The 18126-nt window shown below is 62.6% G+C and overlaps 8 protein-coding genes across 8 annotated transcripts; 5 read left to right on the forward strand and 3 right to left on the reverse strand.

The window, feature by feature from the left end:
* Positions 1 to 120: 120 nt before the first annotated feature.
* Positions 121 to 813, forward strand: COLE_02105 (uncharacterized protein; the record flags this gene model as incomplete). Its single annotated transcript, XM_018423244.2, has 3 exons — positions 121 to 275; positions 327 to 378; positions 415 to 813. 3 exons carry the CDS (start codon positions 121 to 123, stop codon positions 811 to 813), a joined length of 606 nt encoding a protein of 201 aa, XP_018278675.1.
* Positions 814 to 1083: 270 nt separating this feature from the next.
* On the forward strand, positions 1084 to 4838 carry COLE_02106 (uncharacterized protein; the record flags this gene model as incomplete). The annotated part of the gene is made up of 5 exons (XM_065626190.1): positions 1084 to 1472; positions 1516 to 1606; positions 1660 to 4212; positions 4245 to 4584; positions 4627 to 4838. 5 exons carry the CDS (start codon positions 1084 to 1086, stop codon positions 4836 to 4838), a joined length of 3585 nt encoding a protein of 1194 aa, XP_065482459.1.
* Positions 4839 to 5068: 230 nt separating this feature from the next.
* COLE_02107 (uncharacterized protein) lies at positions 5069 to 5865 on the reverse strand (the record flags this gene model as incomplete). The annotated part of the gene is made up of 2 exons (XM_018423243.2): positions 5069 to 5402; positions 5435 to 5865. The coding sequence occupies 2 exons, from the start codon at positions 5863 to 5865 to the stop codon at positions 5069 to 5071; spliced, it is 765 nt and encodes a 254-aa protein (XP_018278673.2).
* A 465-nt stretch (positions 5866 to 6330) lies between these two features.
* On the forward strand, positions 6331 to 10546 carry COLE_02108 (uncharacterized protein; the record flags this gene model as incomplete). Its single annotated transcript, XM_018426692.2, has 7 exons — positions 6331 to 7326; positions 7360 to 7553; positions 7589 to 8449; positions 8483 to 8808; positions 8844 to 9317; positions 9354 to 9544; positions 9578 to 10546. 7 exons carry the CDS (start codon positions 6331 to 6333, stop codon positions 10544 to 10546), a joined length of 4011 nt encoding a protein of 1336 aa, XP_018278672.1.
* Positions 10547 to 10627: 81 nt separating this feature from the next.
* Positions 10628 to 12073, reverse strand: COLE_02109 (uncharacterized protein; the record flags this gene model as incomplete). Its single annotated transcript, XM_018420370.1, has 3 exons — positions 10628 to 10848; positions 10897 to 11702; positions 11742 to 12073. 3 exons carry the CDS (start codon positions 12071 to 12073, stop codon positions 10628 to 10630), a joined length of 1359 nt encoding a protein of 452 aa, XP_018278671.1.
* A 605-nt stretch (positions 12074 to 12678) lies between these two features.
* Positions 12679 to 13629, forward strand: COLE_02110 (uncharacterized protein; the record flags this gene model as incomplete). Its single annotated transcript, XM_018423242.2, has 3 exons — positions 12679 to 13098; positions 13147 to 13266; positions 13300 to 13629. 3 exons carry the CDS (start codon positions 12679 to 12681, stop codon positions 13627 to 13629), a joined length of 870 nt encoding a protein of 289 aa, XP_018278670.1.
* Positions 13630 to 13723: 94 nt separating this feature from the next.
* On the reverse strand, positions 13724 to 14814 carry COLE_02111 (uncharacterized protein; the record flags this gene model as incomplete). The annotated part of the gene is made up of 4 exons (XM_018426691.2): positions 13724 to 14178; positions 14213 to 14594; positions 14628 to 14707; positions 14742 to 14814. 4 exons carry the CDS (start codon positions 14812 to 14814, stop codon positions 13724 to 13726), a joined length of 990 nt encoding a protein of 329 aa, XP_018278669.1.
* Positions 14815 to 16939: 2125 nt separating this feature from the next.
* On the forward strand, positions 16940 to 17707 carry COLE_02112 (uncharacterized protein; the record flags this gene model as incomplete). The annotated part of the gene is made up of 3 exons (XM_018421385.2): positions 16940 to 17130; positions 17226 to 17324; positions 17641 to 17707. 3 exons carry the CDS (start codon positions 16940 to 16942, stop codon positions 17705 to 17707), a joined length of 357 nt encoding a protein of 118 aa, XP_018278666.1.
* Between the last annotated feature and the right edge of the window lie 419 nt (positions 17708 to 18126).

Below are 18126 nucleotides of genomic sequence, written 5' to 3' on the forward strand. Positions count from 1 at the left end.
CGTTACATGCATACACCCCTGCAGCCTGGACAATAACAACGAGGATACTGCGGCCGTGCATTATAGTTCCGCGCCGCATCATGACGACACCCGGCGATTACTTCCACGATCCACTGTACCATGTCTCCCTTCCCGCGCGACGATGACAGCGCAGGCGGCGGCGGCGGCGGCGGCGGCAGTGGTGGCGCCCTCTGGTTCCTCTTCTTCCTACTCCTCGGCGTGGCAGGCGGCGCCTACTACTGGTTCAAGGTACGGCGGCGCGACACGTCGTTCCAGTGAGTCGGTCGGCCTCCACCCCAACTCCCCGGCGCGCTCGCTGACATGAGACTGCACAACCTGGGCTCGTCGACGAACGCGCTCCGTCTCTCAAACGACGGCGTAAGTCTCCCTCGCTCAGCCGCTAGCTCACCCCAGCCACCCGCAGACGAGTTCATAGCCAACAACGCAAGTACGGACTCGCTGCCCGCGCTGGCGCAGCAAGACGTTCCCTTCCTTCCTGCCGCGGCAGCCGAGGCCGAAGCCGCCGCCCATGGTCTCTCACACGCGCCACCCACCCCACTGTACCGGGACGAGGCGGAGGAGGGACCCGAAGGGATGGACCCGCTTGGCGCGCAAGCGCTGCGAAGCTCGCCCTCCCGCAGCTCGCAGTCGCCCAGCCCGCGCCCCGCATCCCGACCCTCCCATTCTCGCTCTCACTCTCACTCCCGCCGCTCCAGCAGGAACTGGAGCAGGCCAACCTCGCCTCCCTCTGCCGGCGCGAGCGCCAGCGCCAATCCCAAGACAGTGTTCAGCCTCGAGGATGACAGCGAATAGAGCCATTCTAGTCAATCGAAAGCATATGTATGAATAGCGTGCCACGCGTCCGTCCCTGAGGGTGGTGCCAGCAGCGAGCCGGAGTTATGTGCCGAGATTCATTCAATCGCCTCCCATCGATCCCATCGTCCGCACACTCGACACTTGCTCACTCACCACTCGCCGCTCTCCTCACGCCGCACCCCACGCCGCCCCGCTCCCCTCACCCCTCTTCCCCTTCTCCGCCGCACGTCTCCGCCGTTGCATGCCACCCCGTGCACGCCGCGCTCTATGCCCTTAGAGGGTGACATTCGTGAAACGTGTCCGCCCAGACATCTTGGCCCTCCACCTGCTCTTCCACTTGACCACTCTTCCAGTGCCGGCTGGCGACGAGCGCCATGTCGCACGCACTTTTGTGAGCGTTGCTTCCCTCCTACTCCTCTACACATTGCGCGCGCGCGCTGCGCCGCGCCGCGCCGAGCCGAGCTCCCCTCTCCTCCCCTCCACCTGAACAGCGCTGATCCCAGGCTGCGGCTATTCCTCAGCCCATACTTCTCCACCTCGGTCGCGCTCCACTACCTCAAAACATACCCCGACAACATCGGCATCAGCCACTACCTGTGCTGGCGCATGAAGTCGATGCCCTACGAGGAAGTCGAGTTCTACTGGCCCCAAATATGGTAAGCCACCACGCACACCAGCACTCAGGCCTACTCACGCCAGTCACCTCCTCATCACGCGCCCGACAGAGTCCAATGCGCTCGAAAGTTTCGTCCTCCTGCGCGCGGAGGAGAGCCCCCACGCCGCCATGCTGGTGCGTCCCTCCTCATCCGAGCTACCCGCCGCGGCAACCCCCACTAACCCCAGACCTTCTGGTTCATGCAGAGCGCACTCCGCGATCTCACGCCGACGCGGACCACCAACCCCCGCCCGTTTCTCATCTGCCAGCGCGTCCTGCACCGCTGCCACGAGATCCTCTTCGGCGACCCACCCGAGCCCAGCCGCAGCCCATACCGATCACTTCCGTCGAGCCCGAACCTGTCGAGTTCTGCGGCCCTCCTCCAAGCACACCCCGCCGACAGCACGTCTCCGCCCGTGAGGGTGAACCCACACGCTGCTGCCGCGCTCGTCGGCATGGGAGTCATGCTCGCGGGCGCAGGCATGCCGGGACTCACGTCGCTCGCCGGCGAGTGGGCCGTGATACAGGGCCGACGGCCGATGGATGATGCACAGGCGTCGCGCGCAAGAGTCGAGGTCGAGCAGGGAGGGGGAGCGGACGCTCCCCGCGACGGGCGGTGGGAGCGCAAGCCTGCACCCGAGAGTGAGTCGGACGACGACAACTCGACGGCGCCCGCGTCTGCGTCCAGCTCGCGCCCACCAGCACGGAGACAGACGCTGCCACCACAGCTGCGGACCTCGGGAGTCGGCACACCACCACGGGAGAGGGAGAGGGGACACACCCCGCCAAACGGGCGGGCGTATCATCCTTCCGCGACGTCGCCGGCGCTCGTCAAGCACACGGCGCACGACTCGCTCCCTGCCATGCCGTCATTGATGGACGACAACCGCGGGCGCGACCCGTTCTCGCAGAGCTCCGCAACCCCAGACCTCTTCCCGCCTACAAAGTCACGCGTCAACCTCATTCCCTTGCATCAAGCGTACCACTCTGTCCCCGAGCTGTCGCGCAGCTCCCCCACTCCGCGAGGGTACGGGGCGCGGACGCCGTCAGGCGAGTCCCTGCTGCAGCAATACTCGCTCGACGCACAGAGCAAGCTCCTGCGCTCGCACTACAGCCGCAGCGAGATCCGCTTCCTCCTGCACCTCGAGGACATCAGCAACCGGCTGCTGGTCATCCCGAAGCCTGCGCGTATCTCGGCGCTGCGAGCCGAGCTTACGAGCTTGAACCACAACCTCCCCGCCGAGGTGTGCATGCCGCTGTGGTGCAACGCGGACCACTGCCGCAAAGACACGGCAATGCTCAACCGCGTCGTGGGCGGGCCGCGGCGCAAGAAGGCGCATTCGCGCGTCGTGCGCATCTCGCCCGGCGACTCGGTCGTCCTCAACTCGGCCGAGCGCGCCCCCTATCTCCTGCATGTGGAGATCCTCGAAGACGACCTCGACTTCGACCCGACGCGGCGAGAGAACCGCGAGCTCCTCAAGAAGATCGTCATGCAGGAAGACATGAATCGGCGGAAGCGCGAGGGCGCGCTCGACGGGAGCTTTACGCCGACGATCAACGAGAGCTTCGCGACGTCGCCGATGAGCGTGCCCCCGCTCCAAAGCGATGATATGGAGCTGAATGAGGAGGACGAGAAGTCAGGGAGCGCGTCGCCCGTCAAGGAGCCGCCAGAAGCGGACCTCGAGGAGATGGACCTCGTCGAGCAGCTGTACGGCAACAAGCTCAGCGTGCGCGATAACCTGCCGGACCTCACGGACGCGCTGCCCCTGCCGAGCGCACCGAAGAACAAGCAGCTCGACCTTGAGGTGTGGAACGCGGGCGAGGGTTTCGGATCGCGACGATCGTCGCTCGGCGCCTCGCCCATTAGCCGATCACGCACGCCAATCGGCGGAGACGGCGAGCTCGAGGTCCCGAGTCCCACACTGCGACCGGGAACGCCGGGAGAGGTCGACGACCCGCAACCATCGCCAAAACGCGTCATCACGCTCGAGGACTATGCGGAGCGCATGCGCACAGCGGCAGTCATGCTCGCGCAGCTGAACGCGAGCGTGCAGCCGCCGACGCCGGAGAACGCACACGGCAGCGGCCCGCTGCGCTGGATTCCGGGGACGGGCTGGATCACGGGCGCGTCGAAGGACGCGGCGGCGGACTCGGCCGCGGGCGCGAGCGGCGCGGGCGGCAAGCTGCGACTGGCCGCGGCGCAGGCGGCGGCAATCCGCGAGCGCATAATGGAGGAGATGATGGCGCTGGAGGAGGAGCGCGTGGCGCGCATGACGACACTTCCCGAGGGCGTGGAGGTGACGCCGGCGCGCGTCCTGGTGGAGGGCAAGACGGCGGAGGACGAGGGCATCGTGCGGCGCGAGATCAACAAGGCGGACCCGTCGGCCGCGATCTTCAAGGAGAGCTGGACGGCGAAGAAGAGCCGCATCCGCGCCGCGTCGCCGTGGGGCCACCTCGCGAACTGGGACGTCATCAGTGTCATTGTGAAGACGGGTGCGGATCTGCGGCAGGAGCAGCTGGCGACGCAGCTCATCGAGCGCTTCGTGCGGATCTGGAAGGAGGAGAAGAGCGACTGCTGGGCCCGCTTCTTCCGTATCCTCATCACGGGCGAGACGTCGGGTCTCGTCGAGACCATTACGGACGCAGTCAGCGTCCACTCGATCAAGAAGAGCGAGTATGCGCGCCGCCTCGCCGAGGGCGAGGCCATCGGGCACGTCAGCCTCATGGACCACTACGTGAATGTGAGTCTGCCCGTCTGCCACGCTGACCCCAGACATACGGCAAGCCGGACAGCGGCCAGTTCGCGCGCGCGCGCCGCAACTTCATCAAGTCGCTTGCCGGGTACAGCGTCATCACGTACCTCCTGCAGATCAAGGACCGGCACAACGGCAACATCCTCGTGGACCGCGACGGGCACCTCATCCACATCGACTTTGGGTTCATGCTCTCCAACTCGCCTGGCGGGAACATGGGCTTCGAGGCGGCCCCGTTCAAGCTTCCCCTCGAATACATCGAGATCATGGGCGGGCTCGACAGCCCGGGATATGCGTACTTCAAAAAACTGTTCAAGGAGGGCTTTGAGGCCGCGCGCAAACACTCGGACAGCTTGATCAGTGAGTGGACACTCCTCACCCCGCTTCGCCCGCTCACCCCAGCCATTGTCGAGCTCATGCAGAAGGACTCGAAGCTCGACTGCTTCCTCCTCTTCGGCGAGCACACCGTCACGCACTTCCGCGAGCGCTTCGCGCTCGGCCTCACCACCGCTGCCGTCGACGCATACCTCGAGCGCTTGATTGTCAGCTCGGCGGGCAGCAACTACACGCGGCTGTACGACACGTTCCAGTACTACTCCCAAGGCGTGTTGTAGCACAGACCGAGATGGGAGAGACGACACATCCTAATGATCATCTAGCATCATCCATATAGCAGCATGGCATATTTGCATGGAGCGAGGGGGGGGGGGGGGGGGGGTGGAGTAGGTGCAGACGCATCACACAGTCACACGTCCCATCGGCAGGCGTTATCGTCAGCCTGCGTCAGCACGTGGCACACACCGCCTACTGCCTACACATGCATGCTGTCTATCTACTTCCACGCCTACTGCACCTGCGCTCCGTACCCGCGCAGGCCCTCGGCAAAGTCCCAGACTGTAGGCGCCGTCTTCGAGTCCGAAATCGTCACGCCGTCCTTCGTGACCTTTGCAATCTGGTACTTGTTGATACTCCGCGCGTCGCGGTAGAACAGCACTTTCATGCACTCGTCGAGGGCGGCCTCGGCCTCCTCTGCGCTCAGCAGCGGGCCCTTTCCATCGACGCCGGCCTTCGCCTCGAACTTTTCACGCAGAAGCGGCTGCGCGAGGTGCATCCCGAACCCTGTCGCAAGCGTGGGCGCCGTGTACGTCGTGCCGAGGAGATCGACATACCCAAGGAATCTGCATCAGCTCCTGCCCACGGGGTTACTCACGGCTCGTCCTTCTCAAAGTCCCACCCGCCGACGAGGCACGCGTTCCACAGCGGGTTGATGCGGCTCCGTCGGCTGTAGAACAGGTTCGCGAGGAAGGTGTACAGGTTCCGCGGGGCGAGTGGGGGGTGTCCGTCCGTAAGCTTGAGCGCCTCTTCGTCGCGCAGCAGCGCGTCCAGCTCCTTCTTGAGCCACTGGAAGTCGGACATGTCGCCCGCCGCGCCGAGGATCGTGTGCGTGCCCAAAGGGTGCAGACGCTGGATGTCGCGGAAGCGCGCGAGCGAGCCGTACGACGCCAGGTTGTCCGCCGCCAGCATCACGCCGTCCGCGTACTTGAGGCCGATCACCGACGTGCCCGTCACGAGCGGCTGCTGCGTGTGTGTGACGGGCGCGGCCGCCGCGCCCGTGTGTCCGATAGGGAAGGTAGAGTACATGTCGAACTGTTGGTGGGCGGTAAGGGGCTGGCCCCAGGCTGCGGGGTGCTGTGACGAGAAGGACAGATTGATGAAGGGAAGGCACGGTCAGCTCTGGTTCGGACACGCTGCGGGGTGGACTTACGTGGTTCATGCTGGACGGAGAGTCGACTGCGTATCGGCCGTGCTCGTCGTCGGAGAGGAGAGGGAGTGAGTGATTGGGAGGTGAGGAGACGCAGGAGGATGTCACTGCAATGCGAGGTGGACAAGCAAGCAACGGATGACGAGTGAGCGACGCGCGGCCACGATCCTGACGTGGTATTACAGCCACGTGGTGATATCATCTTGTGTACGTAATACATCCGAGATCAACAACAACACGCTCCTGCTTTTCCTTTCCCGCTTGTTTACATCGCCCATCTCCTCCCCCATCTCTCTTTCGGCAGCCCGACACCCGACACGCTCCCGGCGCACCGGTCCGCCGCAATGGACTACAACTTGCAGGAGGAGCTCCTCTCCCTCGGCGAGGACCCGTCCCTGTACCCGATCTCGAACGAGCTCGAGATCCCCGACCTCTCGCCCGCCGCCATCGACTCGCAGCTCTCCGGCGCGATCGAAGCGATCGTCAAAGAACCCGACTCCATCACCTACTCCCCCGCCGGAACGTTCGACGTTTTCGCCTCGGTGTTGAAACATGCCGACGCGCCACCCATTACCGGCCCCGTGCTCCAAAAGACGCTGGATGCCATCCTCCACGGCCTCAAGCACCACTCGGACGCCGTTATGGTCCTCGTTGCGCCAGGCAACGACGACCTCGACGCGCCGCTGCAGCACAAAGCGCAGCTCGAGCGCTGGGCCTTCCTCCTGCAGTGGTTCGTAGCTGCAGCCGAGCGCGGCGCCGGCCGCATGCCAGAAGAGCAGGCGGCGGCGGCGAAGAAGGGGCGCGGGAGGAAGGCTCCCCCCCGTCCTGCCCAGTCCAGCAGTCTTGCGTGGGCTGACCACCTTCCCCACGTCCTTGGGACGATGCACCGCGCCCTCCGCATCCCGTCATCACGCATCTGGCGCACTAGCTCGGAGCGCGAGGCTTTCATTAGCTGTTTCACCAAGCCCGCATACCAGCTCGCCGAGGTCGAAGGCTACCTCAAGGCCAACGAGGTGCGCCTCGGCATCTACAAGGTCATCTGCCTTGCCGTCAAGTTCCACGGGCACGGCTTCGGCGCCCAGACCTCCATCATGCAGAACCTTACCTACTACGAGCACTTGAGCGAGCCCATGGCGGAGCTCCTGACCATCCTCGACAAGGAGTTCGACTACCCCCAGCTTGCGGAGGAGGTGCTCCGCGAAGTTGCCGCCAAGACCTTCTTGCACAATGATGCCAAGGGCCCGCGCTCGTTCCAGCGCTTCCTCGTTCGCTTCGCCGAGATGAGCCCTCGCGTTGTGCACAAGCAGATGCCGCTGCTGCTCGCCCACCTTGACAGCGAGGTACGTTGAATGTTCTGACGCGGCTAACTTTAGGCCCACCCCATGCGCATGGCCGTTGTCGAGGTCATCGGGCTGTTGATCAAGGACCTCTCCATGTCCGATGAGGGAGAGGATGAGCAGAAGCAGAAGCAGATCAAGCGCTTCTTCGAGATCCTCTTCGAGCGGTATCTCGACCTCAACTCCTATGTGCGCTCCAAGGTTCTCACAACGTTGATCAAGCTCTGCGAGTGAGTTGAAAAATGACAATGGTGGCTGACATGAGCCTTCCTGCCAAGTTCCCAAAGCAGCGGACGCATATGACCGAGCTCACAATTCGGACGCTGGCAGACAAGACATCATCGGCGCGACGATACTCGATCCAGCTGCTCTGCCGGCTGCTCGAAACTCACCCCTTTGGCGCGCTGCACGGCGGAACCCTCAACCTCCCCGAGTGGCAGGAGCGGTACGAGAAGCTCTGTGCCGAGCTCGACAAGGTCGACACCCACGAGATGGAGAAGGCTAGAGCGGATGCCGGCATGGACGACGAGGAAGAGGAGCAGACGGGGGATGAAGCAGAGGGCGAGGACAAAGACGGCGAGGAGAAAGACGGCGATGAGAAGGAAGGCGAGGAGGCTGACGAAGACGCTGAGGGCGAGGACGGCGAGGACGCCACGCCAAAGCCTAAGAGGGCCAAACGCAAGTCTGGGGCCAAGAAGCCGCGCCAGTCGCAGATAGACCTTGCCGCCGTGCAGGCAGAACAGGCATCGTTGAACCCCGAGACCATAATGCGCCTCCGACTCACGAAGAAGTACTACTCTGATGCCCTCAAGTTTATCAAGCAGATCGAGGGCGCGATTCCAACCCTTTGCGAGCTGCTCGTGAGCACGAACAAGTCCGAGGCACTCGAAGCAATGCGCTTTTTCCGCACCGCGTACGAGTACAACATCGAGTCGTCCGAGCAGGGCATCAAGACTATGCTCCATCTCATCTGGACCAAGGACAACAATGCCACGACTGATGACGGCACAGACGGCCGCAGCATCCGCGGCAACCTCATCGAGGTGTACCGCAGTCTGTACTTTGACGTCGTTCCCGATCTGGCTCCCAAGCAGCAGGTCAACCGCATCGCCAAGAACATGCTTGAGTGAGTGAAGCGATGAGATCCAATTGACGTCAGGCGAACGTACGGCGCTACTCTTGCCGAGCTCACCTCACTTGAGGAGTTGATGCGCACGATGATGGCTGATGGTGGCGTGCATCCCGACGTTATCAACAAGCTGTGGCAGGTGTACAGCACCAGCCAGGAGATCCCCAAACCGCAGCGCCAGGGCGCCATCATCATCCTTGGCATGCTCGCTGTCGCAAAGCGCGACGTTGTGGCGGAGCGTGTTGAGTCATTGTTAAAGATTGGTCTTGGTCAGCACGGACAGAACGACCTGGTACTCGCACGTTACACCTGTATCGCTCTGCAGCGTCTGGGAGGCAGTGCCAAGAAGGTTAAGGGTGAGCAATCGACCGGATATTCAGACTAACGACAGGCTCGCTCACCGACAAGACGATGCGTTTGCCAATGGACAACGCCATTTTCGTTAAGCTCCAGCAAATCATCGAAAGGCCGTCCCGCTCCCCTCAGTGGTTCGCGATGGCTGAACAGGCCATCAACACTATCTATCTTCTGGGCGAGCAGCCCGACGCATTGTGCGGTACTATCATCCGCAATATGACGGCCAAGGTGGCCAAGCAGGCCGCGGTGGCTTCGCCCGCGGAGGCCGTTGAGGAGCTCGCTGATCCAACGTCGCCCAGCAAGGCTGGCTCGCCCAAGGCGTCGTTGTCCCGCTCCAACTCGGAGGGCTCGATGCAGACTGCCGTGACATCCCTCAGCGGCGACGAGGTGAGCGCGTATGCACTGGCGCAGCTCGTCTTCCTCGTCGGCCACGTAGCGCTCAAGCACATTGTTTACCTCGAGCTGGTCGAGCGCGAGTTTAAGCGCCGCAAGGACGAGAAGGCTAAGGGTGAGCTCCATTGTACGAGGGGCGCTGACAGTGCAGAGAAGGCCGCAGCCAAGGCGGCTGACAAGGACGGCAATGACCTGGATGCTGTCGCTGGCAACGCAGAGGATGACATTGGCGACTTGATCTCGGGTATTCGCGAGAAGGAGCTGCTGTACGGCGACAAAAGCTTGCTTGCTGTCTATGGCCCGCTCATTGTTGGCATCTGCGCGAGCCCGAAGCGTTACAAGGTAAGCCATACGAAAGTCGGAGGCTGATGGCAGTCGCCTACTCTCCGCCAGGCATCGACTCTCGCCTTGACAAAGTTCATGTGCGTTAGCGCTGAGTTCTGCGAGGCCCACCTTCCGCTCCTTTTCCAGATCTACAAGAAGGTGCGCGACCCCGTCGTGCGCTCCAACATCGTCATCGCGCTCGGCGACCTTGCTGTCTGCTGGGGCTCGCTCATTGACGACAATTCGGAAGTGCTATACCAAGGCTTGACCGACCCCGATGGTGTGGTCAAGAAGAACACCCTTATGGTGCTCACACACTTGATCCTGAACGGCATGATCAAGGTCAAGGGCCAACTCGGGGAGATGGCTAAGTGTCTTGAGGACCCGGACACACGCATCTCGGACCTGGCCAAGCTCTTCTTCACCGAGCTGAGCACCAAGGACAATGCGCTGTACAACAACCTTCAGGACGTCATCTCGCATCTGTCGATTGGCGCGCACGCCGTCGACGAGCCGACATTTGCCTCAACGATGCGCTTCATCTTCCGCTTCATCGAGAAGGAACAGCAAGCCGAAGCGATCGTCGAGAAGCTGTGCCAGCGGTTCCGACTCGCGAGCGACGAGCGTCAGTGGCGCGACATCGCCTTCTGTCTCTCACTACTGCCTTTCAAGTCGGAGCGCAGCATGAAGAAGCTCATCGAGGGCCTGCCATTCTACGCCGACAAGCTCGCCGAGGAGACAGTGTTCAAACGATTCACCGAGATTCTGCAGAAGGCGCGCGCAAACAAGAGCGCTGGCAAGCCCGAGACCGAGCTCAAAGAGTTCGAGGCAATCCTGAACGAACACGCAGCCAAGGGGCTCGAGGAGCAGGCGCTCGAGGCCGACGTCGCGAAGAAGACCAAGGCGGCGAAACGGCGAGCGGCCAAGCGTGGCGCGGCCGCGCCCACACCTGCACCCAAGGAGCGGGCACGACGCGGGCGGCGAAAAGCTGTCAGCGAGGAGGAGGAAGACGACGACTAGTGCTCTTGACCCTTGACCCTGTTGTACCCATGCCATTAGATACGGACTGTCTACGATCTAGCGTTCTAGCGTCTAGAGTCTCTATTTTGTCGGGAAGAAGATGGCGGGCACACCGCCAACGAGCGCCATGACACCCGTGTATATGAGCAGGCCGCCATAGTTTGTGGCGCCGTAAGCGCCCTTGCCCCCAATCGGGCCTTTTGAGAGGAGCGCAGTTGAAATTGGGCCCGAGGTCAGGTTGCCCACGCCCTTGAGGATGGTGAAGAAGGAGAAGGAGAAGGTTGGAAGGGTGGGGTCGTCCTCTGAATTGTCAGCTGTTTTGACCATTTTCCCTTCTTTGCTCGACTTACTGGAAATAATTGTGATCATCTTACTCCATGTCCCGACCATGCTGAGCGCCGTGACACCCCATACCACGCTGAATCCTACGAGAAGACCCTCGCTTGTGCCCAACCCCCAGAGGCAGAGGCAGGCAAACGCCGCGAGCGTGCAGCTGAGGGTCACGACGATGCGTGTTGGCAGCCGGTCGGACAAATATCCAGTAAGTGTATTTCCGGGGACGCTTGCAGCGTTCATAATGGCGACGAGAGCGGTGCCGTCCGGCGCATGTGCACGCACGGCTTCGGCGTAGCTCGGCATCCAGAGCGAGGGGAGGAAGTTGCCCATGCTCGTGCTGAGGATGATGGCTGTGCCGATCCAGATCGAGCGGTGGCGCCAGAACGACCAGTCCGTCTTACGGCGGTGCTCGCGCTTGAGGGAGGAAGCAAGGGAGCGACGGGGCACCGGAATGCGGCGCTTGACGAAGACGAGCGCGATGGCATTGAGGCCCGCAAACGCGATGCCGATCGACACCATCGTCGCCCGGTACCCGTACCGCTGGAGGAGGGCGGACGTGACGAACGGGAAGATTGTGCCGCCGACGCCGGTGCCGGCGAACATAATGCCCGTCGCCAGGCCGCGGCGCGCGTGGAACCACTCGTACAGCAGCGTCGCGCAGGGGAGGTACAGCGCGCCCGCGAAGGGGTAGAGCACGCCGAGGGTCACGATGAGGTGTGAGGCGCGCGTGACGAACGCCGAGGCGATCAGCCCGATCGACGCCACGATCATGCCCAGCACCTGCATGTGTTTCGTGTACTGCGGGAAGGTGGTGAAGAGGCTGGGGTTAGGTCAGGTCAAGACTGAAGGGAAGACTTACGGGCCGATGGCTGCAGTCATGTACATCGCGCCGGTTTGCAGCGTCGCCGCGAGCGTGAGCGTGCTCTCCTCGCCCGGGAACATCTCGCGCGCCCAGTACTCGTGCAGCACGCCGACGGACCATGGCAAGCCCCAGACGAGGAGCTCGATGACCGTGCCGGCGAGGAGGAACGTCCATGCGCCATACCCCACGTCCGGGGGATGCAGGGCGGCCGCGGCCGCCGCGGCTTCGACGCCTTCCGTGCCCGCCAAGTCGAAGGGGGATGAGCGGCCGCTTGAAGAAGGCGTGCCGACCTCAGCCTCTTCGTCAAACACGGCCGTCAGGTCCGTCATGGAGCCCCAGCGCGAGGGTGCGGCCGAGGGCGCGGCTGATGTCGTCGCGGAGGTTGGGAGGGAGGGGAGAGGGGCTGCGTCCCTCGACGGAGGGAAGTAGACCGAGGCTGGGGGTGAGGGGAGGTCGCGGCGGACGCTGGAGCGCCGGCGCGCGCCGAGCGGTTTCAGCTCGATGGTGTGGGATGTCATATTGAACGCAAATGGGTGAGTCTGGTCAGTGTGGCAGGTGGGTGCTCTCTTATAAGGTGAGGTTCAGTGTCCAGCTCAGCGTCAGTGCTCCGCTTTCGTCGGCCGGCGCTTAGGACGCATGCGGCCCAACCCCGGCGTAAGCCCAGTGAGCGGGCGATGAGAAGAGAAAAGTCAGTGTCGCGGCGGGCGGAACAGTGTTATCGATCTCGTTACGAGGCAGCCAAGACGCGGGACGCTGTGGTGGGAACGAGGACCCGCGCGGTTCGCATGCTCGTAACGAGGCTCCCGGTATTTCCGGCTTGATCTTGATTATCCCCAGCGGGATATACACGTATTGCCTCTCCTCAGGCACACGACGATGACGGCCGACAATCTCGGAAGTGAGCTCGCAGTACGCTGCACGTCCTCCACATATCATGTCGCTGTCGCGCGCCGTCCCTGCGCTCTCGCGCGCGCTCTCCACCTCCCCGTCCGCTGCGTCCTGGCCGACCGGTCCTACTCCCCCGGGTGCGAACTATCCGACGCACGTACCGCTGAACGCGGCGCAGAACGCCCTCCTCGCCGTCGGGAGTGGCGTCGTCGGCGTCATGGACTACACGAACCGGCCTGACCTCATCGCGACGCTGAGCGAGAGCACCGCCGCGTCCTTTCTTCCGCGGCTGCACGACGCGATGGCCGCGCATCCCGAGGGGCGCCAGATCCTGCGCGACCGCCCGGTCGTCAGCTCGCGCACAGTGAACCTCGATAGCTTGCGCGGGATGCGGCGCGGCACGGTCGGGCGCGAGTATGTGGAGTGGCTCGATCGGGATGGGATTACGCCTGATTCGCGCACGGAGGTATGACGGAGTGCAGGAGTGCAGGAGTGCAGGCAAGGCTGATGATAGGTCCGGTATATCGACTCGCCGTCGCTCGCGTACACCATGCTCCGGTATCGTCAGACACATGACTTGTACCATACCCTGTTCTGTTTGCCGCCCACGCTCGCACACGAGCTTACGCTCAAGGTATAATAGGGGGGAGAGAGCTGCTGACGCCAGGTCATTGAGTGGGCGAACATGGGCTTGCCGGCCGCTGCGCTGTCGAGCACCTTCGGGCCATTGCGGCTCAGTGCGAAGCGGCGCGAGATGTGGCGCGCAGACTGGGCGCCGTGGGCACTTCGGGTTGGCGCCGCGGGACGGTCACTCGTCGGCGTGTACTGGGAGAAGCGGTGGGAGCAGGGGATCGGAGAGCTGCGCCGCGAGCTCGGTGTCAGCCGCATGGAAGACCCAGCAGTCATCGGGCGCTGGAAGGGATATCGCGTGCTGCGGGAGAGAGAACGTGAGCTGCGGCGCACAGGCGAGTGGATCGACGAGCCCGAGGAGTGGTAATGGTGAGAATGCGCGAGAGGAGGTACTACTCAGGATCCAGTCTATGCATCGTTCTACAGTCAAGGAGGAAACCCTTTCCCCTCAGCCCACCTTCTCAGTCCGCCTTATTCCGCGTCCCCATGTCGACAGCGGGTAGGGTCGACCTGCTTCGCGTGGGCGACGTCAACCCGTTCTCCTCTCTCAAGTTAAGCGCACTCGCTGAGCGCGACTTGGGTGGCCTTGACGCTGGCGGCGGCGTGAGCCTCCCAGAAGCAGCGCCGAAGCTATGCTCATGGGTCATCGGTGGTCGTGATGGCGGCGTCGAAGTTGGCGAGTCGCCGCCCCATGGCGAGTAACCCTGGGGACCGGGAGCAGGGGACATGACGCGAGGTGATGGGGGGGCGATGATGCCGTGGTTGCTCCGTCTCCCGCGTGGAATCAGACTGACAATGGGCGCGAGGACAGTCTTGACGAGTGACGCGCCCATGAGCCTTCGGCGTGGCGACGCGGGCTGGTTCATCTGCGTAAGGTCGACAGTACTCCCCATCGGCGAGGGTGGTGCGGACGTGTCTGCCATCAGCACCGGGGTTGATGGTTGGCTTACCAAATGACGGAATGACATTGTCGTTCGCGCTCAGGCTGAGGAAAAGGAAGAGGGGAATGAACCAGACGCAAGTCGCGAAGAAGGCGGCCACGTCCATAAAGGATGGGGCGTCGCGCACCACCTGCTGCGAGTAGCGGTAGCGTGCCGCGCGGGCGCGCTTGGCCTCCTGTGCGACGCCGGCAAAGTGGAAGAACCAGAGAAAGTGGTCCGCGACAACCAGCACACAGCTGAGTATGAATACCGGCGAGGTGAGGGAGATGAAGGGCCATGACCCAGACGAGAAGTGCTGCAGGTACACGACGTGACAGAAGATCGAGAAGACGATGTGGAGAAATGGCAACCCGTCGACAATGTACAGCAGCGCGTGCAGCACAATAATGACCTGAGGTTAGGTATGCCAGTGCGATTAGCTCACGTAAATGGAGCGGACGCCGACGATGCGCGCATAACGAGAGTGCTCCTCGATGAGCTCGGCGATCCAGAGGAGTCCGCTTGCTGCTGTTAGATTAAGAGATGAACACAGACTCACCTAGTGAGAGCGTGACGAAGAGGAAAGCGGTGATGCTCCCGAGGTAGGAGAGAAGGTGGAGGAGTGAGATCATGATGGGAATATGGGAGCGGGGTGACGGGTCCGGCCACGTCGGTGATGATATTAGTGCTGGTCAAGACAGGTGCGGGTGATGGCGAGGAGTGGCGGCCCTGCCTGCCAAGATGCTGTGATGCGCGAGTGACGCCGACTAGTTGGTTGATGCAAGAAGAGCGAGTGGAGATGGTGAGATGTTGAAGAGGTTGATTTCTGGCGGGTCATGGATCAACGCGGTCAATACATTGCGGGCGTGGAGCGGAAGCAAATCTCAATTGAGTGATGACGCTACCCACCGACGACGTTGGGTGGCGGCAACATCCATCAACCAACATCCGGCCGACACTGCATCTCAATCTCTCCATCTTTCCTATCTCTCCACTCCCCACTCACAACAGCCTTCACACGATGAGCAATCTTGAGAGTGCGTCTATTTTCCATGTTGTTAGCTCGAGCCGCGCGCTGACATCCAGAGGCCCTCTTCCAGCTCAAGGTACTCCGGCCCGTCCGCTCCGCTAACCCAGTTCACTGCCAAGACGCTGCAACGGCAGGCGAAGAAGGCGAACAAGGACGAGGCGGCTGAGAAGAACAAGCTGAAGGCTGTAGGATTACAGCGTGTCGTGGAAGCTGACTATAGGCGCTGCAGAAGGGTAACACCGAAGGAGCGCGCATCTACGCACAGAATGCGATCCGGAAGAAGACAGAGGGCCTGAACCTTCTTCGCCTGGCGTCGCGGATTGACGCGGTGGCCAGCCGCGTGGAGACGGCCGTCACGATGCGTACGGTGACGGGTAGCATGGCCAACGTCGTGCGCGGGATGGACAAGGCGATGGAGAGCATGAACCTCGAGCGGGTACGTGTGCTGCGTGGGTGCGCTAATGCAGATATCCATGGTCATGGACAAGTTCGAATCGCAGTTCAATGACCTTGATGTTCAAACGTCATACATGGAGTCGACGATGAGCGACACGACTGCACTCACGACGCCACAGGACCAGGTCGACAGCCTCATCAACCAGGTGGCGGACGAGGCGGGGCTCGAGATCCAGCATGGGCTCGGCGAGGCCAAGGTTCCAACGGAGCAGATCGCGGCACCCGCGCAGACTGAGGGGCCGATGGAGGAGGATGGGCGTCTGGCCGAGCGCCTGCGTGCGCTGCGCGTGAGTGTTCCTTTCGTCGTCCTCGCTCCATCGCTGACAACCGTAGCCAGCTGTTTAGGCTCGACAAGCAACGTGGGGAGATTTTTCACTGCAGACTTCGTGCGCATGAAGCGCACACGATACGCAAGGGAGAGAAGTGTCATATGCTATTGTACGCCATACAGAGATGAGATGGACGACTTTCCACTGGCTCGCGCCGCGCTCAGACCTGCGCTCTACACCCGGCGAGGCCCGGCGGAAGGGAACGAGTCGCGCATGTTGCCGATGTTGTCGACGTTCGGCGCACCCCACACAATCACATTGCCCTTGCCGGTCTCGACCCACCCGCGGCGATGCAGCCACTCGACCTGGTCGAGGCGCTTGGGCAGCCAAGCCATGACGCCCGTCCCGCCCGATACTGGTGTTGCGGGCTTGGGCAGCTCGCTGGCGATGGGCGCAACGCCGAGCTCCTTGTCGCGCAGCTCGTCCTCAATTGAGCGCATCTTCGCGCGCTCCTCCGGTGGCGGGAGAAGGTCGACGACATCGGACTGGTGTCAGCGTTACCCGCCGTCTCATTGGGCTCCCAAACGCTCCGGCTCATAGCCGTCTAGCTTCAAAACTCACAAAGTCGTCTTGCTTGACCGCCGAGATGGAGTAGAAGTAGACGCCGACGATGAAGGCGACGATGCCGCCGCCCGTGAGCACATTGCGGATCTGGTACGGGAGGCGGGCCCGCTTGAGCGCGGGCGACTCGTGCTGGGGTCAGCTTTGGCGTGCGCAGCCTCACAATCCCCTTGGGGTAATACGAGTCCGAAGCCTCCTGGAGCGTAGGGGGACGGCTGGCCATTGTGATAGATGCAATATGGGTATGCGGAGTGGACATCGGACAAGGTCGACTTCGGTCCTCCACTTTTGAGCACTTTATCCGGCCCCCACATAGGCGTCCACGTTTCAGTGACGACAACGTCGACGCGACACGACTCTTCACCACACTCGTTCTCCATCATGCCCGCCTCAGCACCTACGCAGCAGCTCCAGTCGTCTGTCAACACGCTCGTTAGCAACTACAAGAGCACGGTGCCCGCGCGCGTCAAGCTCATCGACTGCTTCCTCCTCTTCCTCATCATCTCTGGCGTTACGCAGTTCGCCTACCGCCTTCTCGTTACCTCGCACCCGTACGGGGCGTTTGTAGGCGGGTGAGTTTCGATGGTGCTGTTGCACGTCACACACCCCGGGCTTTGGCGCCGCGCAAAGTTGCAATGCAGGATTATTGGCGCACAGCTAACACCAGCTTCGGGTCCACTGTCGGCCAGTTCTGTCTACTTGCTGGGCTGCGCGCCCAGGTCGCGCCGGGGCGGGATGCTGAGTTCAAGGCCGTGTCCCAAGAGCGGTGAGTTTTTTGAGTGGCTGCGAGAATGGCCCGCGCCAAATGAGCGGAGCGAGATCGCAGCGTCGCGTGACGCGTACGAGCTTTGGAGGATGGGTCGTGGAATCGCAGACACCTGCCACCCTTTGATTTCTATCATTTTGTTCGGCCTGGATTGGAGACCTGTGGTCACAGCGTCGAGCTCCAACTGCCACTGAATACCTCGGGCGCGATCATGGCCCGAGACTCGGGCACGCTGCCGATCTCAGCCGCCTCGACCATCCGGTTATCTCGACGCGGCCGTCTTGGTCAGCCCAGCCGCTGGAATGCTGACATACAGCGCCTTTGCCGACTTTACCGCTGCGTCGATCGCGCTGCACCTGTTCTGCTTCAACTTCTTGGGATGAGCCTGTAATAGTGTAGAACGCTGTCTGCGGACGCGCTTAGATGTTGCAGTGGGCCTGGGGCTGCTGTATGTACCATTGTGAGGACGGCGTTGATGCGAGCGGAGGGAGGCTGGTCAAGAGAACAGAGGCAAGGAGGTCTCGATTGTACATGTACGGCCTGTACGGGGCGTGAGAGTGCACAAACATTTGCGGGGATGGATGGCGAAGCGATCTCTCGAGCATGCCTCCACCTCCACTTGCAGCCGGCTGATGCGAGCCGCATGCCACCCGGCTCACAGATCGCACAGGGCCCAAGCCATGCGGCGATGGGACGAGCGTACTGTACCGTAGATGCAGACGGAAGGCGCGGGGCGGCGGCGGCCGTTGACCGAGTACGGCGCGCGCTCTCGATGGCAGCCCGCGGCCCGGGGTGACTGCAG

Source organism: Cutaneotrichosporon oleaginosum (genome assembly GCF_008065305.1).
Source record: "Cutaneotrichosporon oleaginosum strain ATCC 20508 chromosome Unknown ATCC20508_contig02, whole genome shotgun sequence".
NCBI classification, from domain to species: domain Eukaryota; kingdom Fungi; phylum Basidiomycota; class Tremellomycetes; order Trichosporonales; family Trichosporonaceae; genus Cutaneotrichosporon; species Cutaneotrichosporon oleaginosum.